At 40.3% G+C, this 12,081-nt stretch overlaps 1 protein-coding gene across 1 annotated transcript in view; it reads right to left on the reverse strand.

The window, feature by feature from the left end:
• Positions 1-12,081, reverse strand: part of ITGA2B (integrin subunit alpha 2b) — a 65,160-nt gene continuing 53,079 nt past the window's right edge. Inside the window, exons 23-31 of the mRNA XM_073683194.1 lie at positions 9,920-9,999; positions 5,852-5,932; positions 3,652-3,757; positions 3,096-3,245; positions 2,671-2,826; positions 1,734-1,847; positions 654-755; positions 335-457; positions 1-224 (exon numbers count right to left, since the gene is read on the reverse strand). Coding sequence (XP_073539295.1) covers positions 159-224; positions 335-457; positions 654-755; positions 1,734-1,847; positions 2,671-2,826; positions 3,096-3,245; positions 3,652-3,757; positions 5,852-5,932; positions 9,920-9,999 — 978 coding nt within the window. The 3' untranslated portion in view covers positions 1-158. The remainder of the gene's footprint in view (positions 225-334; positions 458-653; positions 756-1,733; positions 1,848-2,670; positions 2,827-3,095; positions 3,246-3,651; positions 3,758-5,851; positions 5,933-9,919; positions 10,000-12,081) is intronic.

Consider the following 12,081-nt stretch of genomic DNA (forward strand, 5'->3'; position numbering starts at 1 on the left):
AAAACACTAAAAATATTACACTGCATCACTGTCCACCATGAATGTAAAAGAGGTGTTCAGCAAGCATTTTATGAGTTCTTAAAAGTTTAAGGCTGTGGTCATGTACTAGAGGTTCTTCAAGCTGTGAAGACATTCCACTGGAAGAGAGAGGTCATTCATTACTGTCTGCCGGTTAAACTGTCCTCATCATCAGTTGGTGGTCGGTTCCTTCTAAAGAATCCGCACTACAAAAATCAGAGACATAGATTAAATTTAAGACAGGGCTAAAATAATCCGGAATGGATATTATGGAAACTAAGCTCAGCTAATAATGGCGACCACTTGTCTCACTCACCTTCCACATGACAAATATAAACAATGTCAGGATTAGCAGCCCCCCAAGGGCTCCAAGGATTATCCACCATAAGGGGATCTCCTGCTGCCCATCAGGAGTTACCCACTGGACCACCAGGTCAGCCTGTGAGCAGAAAGAGAGGGTAGAAGGGCATCATATATTATATATTTAGGAATACATAATCACCCCACTAATAAAATCAGTGTTTTATAGCCAGACATTAAAAACAATCCATCACTAAGATCTGTCAAACTGGTCCAGTATAGGTGAGAATGTAAGATCCCAAAGCTTTATACAAAGTGAATGTCAGAAAACCTACAGAGGTCTGGTTGGCTATCAGTGCTGTAGGCTTGATCCTGTAAGGGACACCTGTCACCTCGAAGTAGCCATTGGAACGCAAAGTAAATCGCTGCTGTGGTCTCTGTACAATGGGAAAAGAGAACATAACATTTCAAACTGGATATAATATCTAGAGGCCAAGGCCGTTCTAGATAGCACCAGGTGCTAGATGCCAACTGATGGACACCAAGCATATGCAAACATTTTAAAAAAGCACTCCCATCATATGCAATCATCATATTATATAGCACTGTTTACTTACAATTGCTCATTTTGCCTTTCTACCCAGCTAATTCTTCTCTTTTCCATTAGGTCTATGACATCACGTGTTTAATAACTGACTAGCTGAATCCTTCTAAGCTCTATGTAGAAACAGGAGGTCAGTTTTCCCTGTATGAGTCATAAGTCACAGAAAAAGTCAGTGGCAGGTGGGGGAGGAGGGAGCAGCTGGGTCAGGAGTTGGAGGGGAATGATAAATGCAGGGAAAAGAGATTTCCTTTTTCCACATAGAGCAGAAAAAAGAGAAGAATTAGCTGGGTAGAAAGGCAAAATAAGCAATTGCAAGTACACAATGCTATATAATACGATGACTGCAATATATAAAGAGGATAAAAACTTTGATGAGAGGAGCGCTTCTCTAATTGATTGCTACTGTAATGATTATAGCTATGGTGTAAAGGTTTATAAAAGATAAGTTATACATATACTTTTTTTCTTGTGACCTATTTAGCGTAGTGTAATGGTCCTGTACCGGGATGGTACATTGGGAGTGGAGAATGTCCTGTATGAGTCCAATCGAAATTAATTAGACCCATACTGACCCTTGATATCTGATCAGCAAGAAATCCAAATATGTTGAATTCCCCCTAAGTGCTCATTCAGATGAGCATATATTTGGTCCATGTGTGCGCCACGGATCGCAGACACACAACACACAGGCCCATTATAGCCAGTGAGCCAGCGAACATGGGCAATTTTCCACACAGAACAGAACAGTGAATGCAATATAAAGGCAGCTCCAGCACCCGTTTTTCATAGGGACATCTAAATTCGGGCTTACCTTGAGGAAGCTTGAGACCCACAGAATAGAATCAAGTTTCAGCGTTGATCTCTGCCCTCTTTCCATATCATGAATGACACATTTTATCTCCCAGCAAGATGAATTATTACAATTCTGAAGCAAAAAAAACCAAACTCCACAAATTGTCCACACGTATAAGTCTTAAAGCAGTTTCAGCGAATAAAGGTTATTTTACATATAGTCATGTACCATAATTTTCTTTCTGTACCAATAGCTTATGGTTTTACAGATCTCTACTTGCTGTCCTCCATTAAATATTTTCAGGGGATAAAAGTTAGTCCAAGTTCAGTGATGGACACACAGGAGCTCAGCCTACTAGAACACAGAGTGTAACGAGGACAGGACAAATGTCCAACCACTACACGAATACCTGAATGACAGCAACCGGAGATCCGGAAATGGATTGGAATTGATACCATGAAGACTTTATCAACTCATTATTCAAACAATAATTTTATTTGCTAAAACCATAAAAAACTTTTAATGTTTTATATTTACCTATCTTACATGAGCCATTTCCTAGAAACAGCAGATGCTCAGTGACATCAATTAATGTCAGCCATTACCATGACATTATGGGTTGTCACTAGACATAAGTGAATTAATTTGATGAAAATTGAATTAGCTTTAAATTAAATTTTTCACAAAAAAATTCAGATTCACCAGAATCCTGTCCAGCAAAATGGCGGCCAGTCATGTGAGGTGTGACCCACAACATAGACGCCAATGTCGTGCCTGCAGACTACTCAGCATGAGATGTGCTAGAGGCCTAAAAGTCATCACTGAAGACCAGAGGGAGTGAGCAGAGAATTGGGTGAAGGGTGAACTTGGGCAGTGGAGTGGGTGAGAGGTGATTCTTTAAGGTAAACTGGACTATACCTGGTGCTATACTATAATGATCATCCTTGGTACATACCAGCAGAATGGGTAGTTTAGGGTGGAGAACGTCTTCTGCGGTGGTTTCGTTTCCATTTTCTGTTATTACAAGATCCTGTTCACCTCTTGGCAACTCTCTCCTATTCACTCTATGACTATCTGCCTTGCTGAGAGGGGCCACAGTTGGCTGCATAAGCTAAATATAAAAACAAATCCTATGACAAAGATTATAATCACAGATTTATCTACAAAATATTTGGCTTCAGAACAAGTTAGCAAATCCACTGGAGCAACGGTGAACTTGAAAGATAATCTGCAATTACGGACAAAGGATGAAGACAGATTTTCATAAACGTCTACTGTAAGAAAATCAGAAACCCACTAGAAAGACGGTGTATCCTTTGGGAAAGAAATATGGAGCAGAGACAAGTGTTGGCATGTAATAAGATGGCAGGATCCACTGACCTGTAGAGCATTCAGAGGTGGCATGGGAGAACATTTCATGTTGTCATCTATCATCAAACTGAATGGGTACAGAAACAGCATCCCTTCATAGTCTTCGGGGCTTTGAATGACTAGTTGAACGTGGACAGTGCCCGGCCCACCATTGTGCAGCTACAAAAGAACATAAAACAGATAATTGGGCAACAGACAGCATACAATGATACCTAATACTCTAAAAGGGGATTTTTTATTAAGTTGACCCCCCTCGTGATTCAGAATCCAATCTATGAGCTAGCAGGAAAAGACTCAAATGCTCTGGTGTGCCCAGCCTGGCCAAACAATACTTGGTCAATTAAATACTTGATGAATACTATGTAATTCTACAGATGTGGCTTCTCCCGACGAGGTTGATTGTGCGATACAACATTGTCGCACATAGAAATAATCCACAAAAGTTTCTGTGGCCTCAGAGCAGCACCATGACTTTTCCATTGACTTGTCAGCACATAAGCCACATTTCTGCGTATGTATCTGTTCACACATGTGAAGTCAATTCTAAATACAGGAAAAGGGTTACCTCATAGATCTGAGTCACCATTTCTCCTCTATCACTGGGGTTTGTTGAATCCTCTTTTAGCTCCCAGTTGGGTAATGGGAGAATGACTTCTGCGGGGTGAATGCTCCTATTTCACAGAGGAAAAGAAAGAAAATATTTTGCAATTGTCACACTGGCCACTAGGCCTAGTATTAGATGCCTACTTTCTGTTTTTCCCATTGACATTGCCAGCAAGAAATTGATAAAGAATCTGTTTGGATAGAATTATATAACCTACAGAATTGGCAGCAAACCAGTGGGCCAATGAAGTGACAAATGTAAAGAAATAGTGGTCATCATGAGCACAGGTGATGAATGATTCCAACACCTTGTACATTGCTAAGGAAATCCTAAAAACAGCCCTTGAGGATGGGAGTTGTGCATTCCTGCTCTAACATAAGATCATTCTTGGCTCTGAGTGATACAGATCCTAGTTACATCCGTATACATTTGTAAAAAATATGGTGTAAGTAGGTATTACCTTGTAGTGCCCAACGCGCGTTTCGCTGTCGCTTCTTCCAGAGGAAGCATAGAAATGGAGGCAAAGCATGGGTTTATATAGGGCTTTACACATGTATAATGGGGGGGAAACCAGGAAGTGAATCATAGCAGCCTCATTAGTTAAGATACCATATGGACAGATGCATATACCTATCAATGCAATAGGAGGTAGATGCCCATGAAGAACAGCCATTTGATTAGTCATTCCTGAGTATAATACAGGTGATAAGAGTGAAAAACACCATCCCCAAGTGCTCAGGGTGTTCATATTGCTAAAATATGGATGGTGGAGCACAATTATAGAATTATAACCTGGGCTTACTGAAATCTGGGCAAAGGTTATTGTGAAGACAGGGCGGATGGATGAGTTTTGACCATCACCTTTTGTGAATGGAGGATAATGTGTTATCTACTGTATATACATTATTTTATCAGTCATTATAATCCTGCCTGTGATGATAATGAGAGTGCTGAAACATCTTCTGTACAGAATAGGAAGTGCAAAATTGAAAAAAAAAATCAGAAAAATCAGCCTGATTAAAACAGTACCTCGTTTTCTAATGACTCACCCTTTTTTAAGAGACCTCAATGTGTGACAAGGGGATTGATATGAGATCATAAGAAAGAGTGGTTTACTATTTTTTTCTACAGTTTAGCAGCTCAGACTCATTCACATAAATGATGTTAACTGTAACAATACTGTGTGGGAGCGGCGCAATTTCTCGGATCAAAAGAAGTGCATATTTTAAAACTAATGCAAACTCTCTGAGTGTCCCTACCAAAATGTGCATTAAAGAGGTTGTTCCCTTTCAAAAAATGTTTGGCCCTGGCTACAGATTGTAAAAAAAAGAAGCTCTGTAGTCACCTTCGCCAGGTCCACCGGTGAGTTTTGCCGCTGCTCTCTGCATCTGGCATTGGTTGTGGCACTGACATCCCATCAACAGTTCAGCAGACAATCAATCAGTGAGCTCAGCGGCTTTGAAGGGGAGGTTCAGACTACACTGGCAGATCCCCTGAGCTGATTGGCTGCCGCGTTGTCAATACGACATCAGAGCCGCAGTCAGTGCAGACACCAGGAGCTGCGGTGGAGACTTAGTGGTGGACGAAGGGAACTAGTGCGGTTTACTATTTTTTAGCAAACTGCAGTGGGAGCCAAACATTAACTGTAAGGGAGAAATATAAACTAGAATAAAAACGACCCTTCTGTAAGTAAACAGATAGTGGTAATACATGTAAAAAACATAGGGTACTTAGTTTACTTTTTTTTTAATCCAAAAAGAGTAAAAGCCGTCTCACCACAACAAGGTGTACCCAATCAGGATGGACCTTAACTCTACTGACTCACTTCGCTATGTGCTAGCAGGTTATATTTGTCTGTTAATATCCACAGTGTGAATGTGCACCTACATATTACCAACAGGTGTGCTGGCCCATGTTTTCAGTTTTGCATTATCTGAAAGGGGACAACCCCTTTAAAGGTTGATATTCATTTTTGAACATCCAATACACCTAATGTCTGCATTGTTCCAGATCATTGTTCCATCATTTCAGAATCATTCTAGCAGTTGATGCATTTTATGGTAGAAATCCTATTATCCACACTTTACCTGCTTTATACCCGAAGCTTTCTTTTATCAATAGGTTACATCCATTTATAAAAATCCCTTACAAACATACTTACCCTCTGAGGTCAAGTGACATTTTCACTATGATGTCCAAGTGTACCCAAACTATTGGGCTGCTTGAGTTGTGACTGTTTCGGCTGAAAAGTAATAATACTTATAAACTTTCATGTTTTATTTTCAATATGTGGCAACATTATTTATTGACCTATGCACTTTATGCTTTATGCTATTGACCTATGCACTTTATGCTCAAGTGAATGGGGCTAAGCAGTTTCACACCAGACACTACTAATGGATAAGAGTGGCGAACTTTCTGGGGAAAATTAAAGTTTAATTTCTTTTCTAATCTTTTGCAGTCCACTTATGTTCATCCTTGGTAAATGAGCAAAACATTTGCTAAGAGACAGAATGGCTCTTGCTGGAGTATCTCATACAGGGTTATTACATCTCTAGTATGTAATATTGAAAAGGCAAAGATGTTAATACATAAAGAACATAAGCCTATGGGGGCTATCAACGCAAAGGCTAGAAATAACCTGCTATGTTATCAAATACAATGATGTGTCTGTATGAGTCATGTGGCAGAAGAATGGAGAATAGTCTTTGGCTATGTGCTCACGTTCAGGATTTGAAGCTGAAATTTCTGCAGCGTTTCTGCATCATCTTGGCAGGAAAAAACATGCGTTTTGCCCCGATTTTGACACGTTTTTTATGTGTTTTTAATGCATTTTTTAAAGAGTTTTTGTACATCAATGAATGCTTTTTGGAGCTAAATAAAGTTATTTGAAAAAAGAAACATGGGACATTGCTTTAAGCCTTGGATTACCATCAGACCTGGGGTGAGTATATTGGTTAATTTAAATGATTAAAGAATGTGTTTGTTGTATTTGAAATAAAGTGTATGCCATGTGTGTGTGTTTATTTAACTTTTTACTTTACGTTAATTAGGTGTAGCAATGAAAGGGTCTGATTGACACCTTTTCATCACCACACAAAAGGGCTAGGTGTCAGCTAATCCCATGAATCCAATCTTCATTAGCATTTTCATTCATGTAATTTCTGGGACAGCTGAGACCTGCTATTTTTAGCCTAGGAAGGTGCCATTGGGCAAACATTTTCCCTGGCTAGTAATAACAGCTCACAACTGTTTCGTTAGCCGCTACGTCCTCTCAATCAGCACTCAGCAGAGCTTTGGACGCAGCGTATTTTTGCTGTGTTCTAATGCCGCACTCAATACTTGCGGAACCACCGCATATAATAACACTTCCAACGGTCAAAATCTGCAGCGGAGACTAGTGTGTCCGCTACAGAAATTGACATGCTGGGGGTGAGTTTGGGTATGTGCTCATGATCAGGATATTTATGCAGCGTCAAACCCGCAGCGTCCAGATGTTACAGCATAGTGGATGGTATTTCTAGAAATCCCATGTCCACTATGCGTACATCTGAGACTGCGGATCACCCGTGGACACTGACATGCAGCGCATCATTCAGGACTGCAACATGTTAAATTCTCTTGTGGCGTTGCTAGTCTCCGCAACAGAAATTCGACCACTAGAATGTATTGAATGCCGTAAATCCGTAAGGTTCAGTAAACACATGCGGATTTACCTGCGTTCAATAGAACGCAGCAAAAATTTGCCATGTTCAAAGCGCTACTATGTCTAAATCATGGGAACATAGCCTAAATGTTTTTTTTAAAAAATGGCATGGGCTCCCACGTCATTTTTATAACCAGCAGAGGGAAAGCCAACCGCTGGGAGCTGATATTAGTAGCTGGGGAGGGGGCCATTAGCCAAAAATGTTCCCTGGCTATTAATAACAGCCCACAGCTGTTTGCTTAGCCTTTAATGGCTAGATTACAGGGGGACCCCAGAAAAAAAATTGACATAGGGTCCCCCTGTAAAATGTACACAGTAAAAGGCTAAAGAGACAGCTGCAGGCTAATATTAATAGCCAGGGAAGGGGCCATGGATCCTGGCGCTCCAGTCAGTGCACCGCCGGCCGCCGGGTGATCGGGTCACCAGGGGACACTGGGAGGATGCCGGACAGGTGAGAAAGGTGTTTTTTATTATAAATAGATTTTTACTTTATTTTTTTTACACATCGCGCACACGCCGGCTCAGCTGAGGATACTACTTCTCCCCTCAGCCACGCCTGCTCCTGCTGTTATCAGCAGGAGCGGCAGTCGGATGATGGGATTAGTAGTCTTCTTCCCTGGCCCGGGGACCATTCTTTGTGTGTTTTTGCACTGCAGAAAAGCTACAAAGAATGGACATGCTGCGGATTTTAACGCTATGACAATCCTGAGCGGAAAATTCCGCATCATGTGAACAGCACATCAGGATTGTCATTGCATTAGCTGACAGACGGATTACCTAGCATTTTTGGTGCATTTCTGCGCAGGAAAAAACGCTCCGAAAACGCATCAAAATCGCACAGTGTGCACATAGCCTTACAGCTGAGCAAAAAGATTCTCAAAACATTGATCCAGCTGTTCCCAAGTCATAGGATTTGCTGAGGTGCAGGGACCTGGTATGTTCTGGTGCATGAAGGAGGTTCAGGATGAGAGATTGGTATCACATTGTACTGACCATGAATGCAAGATGCTGGAGAAGGATCTGCGTCCCGTTGTTTTGGAGGAATGTCAGTAACGATTGTTGGAGTCAGGGGTGCGCTATTTTAGTACATAGGCTCTTCAGTATCGAAATTGCTTAATCTGGTGCTGTCTCTTTGATTCCCATTGATAAGCTTGCCATGGCTGTGGCACGCTCACATTCCTTCTCCAGAGCCTATATTTCTGCCCTCGTGAGCTGCGCTCGCTTCCATTTCTGCCCTTGCGCATGCAGCTTTTTATCTTCCATCTCAGTTTTTTCACACGCTGCTGGATTCTAGCTGGGTGAATGCTGAGGTAGGCTGTGCTGTAATGCTTTATACACACACACACACACACACACTGATGCTTTCTTATATGCTGAGAGTAGATGTTCTGATGTCTATGCTGTATCGTTTTAGAAGCTAGAATCTGGCTTTAAATTCTTTTTTATTATTCTGATTCCATAAGCTGCAAATGTAGGGTGCGCTTGAGACACTGTTTCTAGGCTGTGTCTAAATACCATTACTCACACAAAGAGATTTCATCAGATAGCTTGACTCGACTGCAGGAGGCAAGTATGAAGAGTTTAGAAGAAGGCTTATTTTCAAGGGGAATTCTTGTAGTATGCACATTTACAGTAGCAGTAGCTGCAACAGCTGCAGTAGGCAAAAAAAGACTAATCTGAACCAGAGCTGTTAGACATGTGCTTCTTAAGATGGCTGACACAGAATGAGGAAGAAAAATAAGGGAGTTGCTGACATCAGAATTAGGGAGGCCGAGAGGGAGGACAATCTTCTAAAAGGCAAACCTTATTGCATAGCAACATGACAGCAACAATGCAATACTGTATGATTCCCAAGTCGTGGGACATGACATGTACTCTCATGAACTTGAACATTTAACATGCTAATTGAGGCTTTTAGAGTCTGAGCTGTAGCTCTTTGTTTTTTTGTTTTTTTTTACAATTTCTCTGAACATTTCACAATTTGACCTTGGAGTGAATTTACTGGGATGACTGTTCTTATGAAGATTTTCATCTGTCTTAATTATATTCCACTTGTGAATAGTCTTCGCACTGTAAAATTATGGACTCCAAATTGTTATTGTTTGGAAATGGTCTTATAAACCTTCACAGATTGATGGACAATAAGAGTTGCTTCTCTGAGATCATTGCTGATGTGGAATTATGTTAACACACGTCTGAATGCTTCACACCAGCAAACTGCCAAAACTTCTGCTTTTATACATGTAGGCACATTTGCTGAAGAAGAACAATTAATCAAGGGCACTTTATTAGCAGTACCTGGCTGCTACTTTTTTTTACACATTCCTACGTTTTGGCCTAGTTTTTGTTAAATAAATAATGACAACGTGTAAATTGTCATGTGTTGTTCATCTGCGGTGGTACCAGATCTTTTTTTTTATTATATCTTGACAAAAAAAATATAAAATTCAAGGAGGGTGTACTTCGTTTTTCTTATGACTGTATATGGAGGATTTCGAATTATACAAGAAAGCCTGTGCCTACCTCTTTATCTGCATTGGGAATGAGATGTTGCTTCCACTCTCTTCCAGGTTACTTATGGTCAGCTGTAGAGCAGCCGGTATCTATAATATATGTCGGGAAACAGCAGAAAAAAATATAAACAATTATTGGAAAACACTAATGATGGATGGAACCAGCACGATCAATAAGTGGTGTTTTTGTGGCTGCAACCACCATCACACAATATACAGAGTTATGTTACTTTATCTGGTAATAACTCTGAATTTCTTCTACGTATCGAAGTGATTTTTTCACAACACATTGTACTTTATTATACTGGTAAATTTAGGTCGATATGAATTGCATTTATTTATGAAAATATCTGAAATTTGAAGAAAATTTAAGGGAATTTTTTTTTTAAATCTTTGAATTTTTATGCCTGTAAAATAGTCATAGCACAAAAATAGTTAATAAATATAATTTACTATATGTCTACTTTACATCAGCATCAGTTTTTAAACTTTTTTTTATTAGGATGTTAGAAGGGTTAAAACTTTTGCAACAATTTTCCTTTTTTACAATTAAGTTTACAAAACCTGTTTGTTTTAGGGACCACTTCACTTTTGAAGCGACTTTGAGGGGCCTATATGTCAGAAAGCCACCAAACAAGACCCAATTTAAAAAAAAATCACCCCTCAAGGTATTCAAAACAAAATTCAGAAACTTTGTTAATTTTTCAGGGGGGGTTCACAGAAATAAAAGCAAAATAGATAAAAATAAATAAAAATGTATTTTTTTAACTAAAATGTTGTTTAACCCCTTAAGCCCCGGAGCATTTTTCGTTTTTGCATTTTCGTTTTTGCTCCCCTTGTTCCCAGAGCCATAGCGTTTTTATTTTTTGGTCAATATAGCCATGTGAGGGCTTATTTTTTGCGGGATGAGTTGTACTTTTCAATGCCATTACTAGTTTTACCATATCCTGTACGGGAAAACGGGAAAAAAATTCCAAGTGCGGTAAAATTGCAAAAAAAGTGCAATACCACAGTTGTTTTTTATTTATTTTTTTTACCACGTTCACTGAATGCTAAAACTGACCTGCCCTTCTTATTCTACAGGTCATTACGAGTTCATAGACACCAAACATGTATAGGTTCTTTTATATTTAAGTGGTGAAAAAAAATTCCAAAATTTGGTAAAAAAAAAAAAAAAAAATAGCGCCATTTTCTAAGACCCGTAGCGTCTCCACTTTTCGTGATCTGGGGCTGGTTGATGGCTTATTTTTTGCGCGCCGGGCTGACGTTTTTATTGATAACATTTGGGGTAGATCCGATGTTTTGATCGCCCGTTATTGCATTTTATTGCAATTTTGCGGCGACCGAAAAACGCAATTCTGGCGTTTAGAATTTTTTTCTCGTTACGCCATTTACCGATCGGATTAATTCTTTTTTTATATTGATAGATCGGGCGATTCTGAACGCGGCGATACCAAATATGTGTATGTGGGTTTTTTTTATATATATTTTATTTTGAATGGGGCGAAAGGGGGGTGATTTAAACTTTTATATTTTTTTATTTTTTTTTATATTTTTAAAAACTTTTTTTTTTTTACTTTTTGCATGCTTCTATAGTCTCCATAGGAGACTAGAAGCAGCAACTATCCGATCGCCTCTGCTACATACAGGGGACGAGCAGGTCCCCTGCATGCAGCAGAAATGGTCCTGTGCTATGAGCGCCGACCACTAGGTGGCGCTCATAGCGACAAGATCATGACAACCACAGGCGTCTGCTGCAGACCCTGGGTTGTCATGCACGCCCATCGGCGACCCGCGATCACGTGACGGGGTCGCCGGTGGGCGGGGCTTATGACGCGCTACCCGGAAGCGCGCGTTAAATGCTGCTGTCGGAGATTGACAGCAGCATTTAACATGTTAACAGCCGCGGGTGGATCGCGATTCCACCCGCGGCTGTTGCGGGCACATGTCAGCTGTAAGAATCAGCTGACATGTGCTCCGTTCAGTGAGGGCTCAGCGCAGCAGCCCTCACTGAACGGAGGGATCGCAAATATGCGTACTAATACGTCCCTGGTAAGTAAGGGGTTAAACTCCAAATTAATAATTTTCACAAGGCTAACAGGAAAAATAGATCCCAGCATTTGTTGCAAGACTTCTCTTTAGTACACTGATACACCATATGTTTTCAGAAAC

Source organism: Phyllobates terribilis, unplaced genomic scaffold (genome assembly GCF_046119375.1).
Source record: "Phyllobates terribilis strain yellow unplaced genomic scaffold, ASM4611937v1 Scaffold_5__5_contigs__length_657084704, whole genome shotgun sequence".
Classification (NCBI taxonomy): Eukaryota; Metazoa; Chordata; class Amphibia; order Anura; family Dendrobatidae; genus Phyllobates; species Phyllobates terribilis.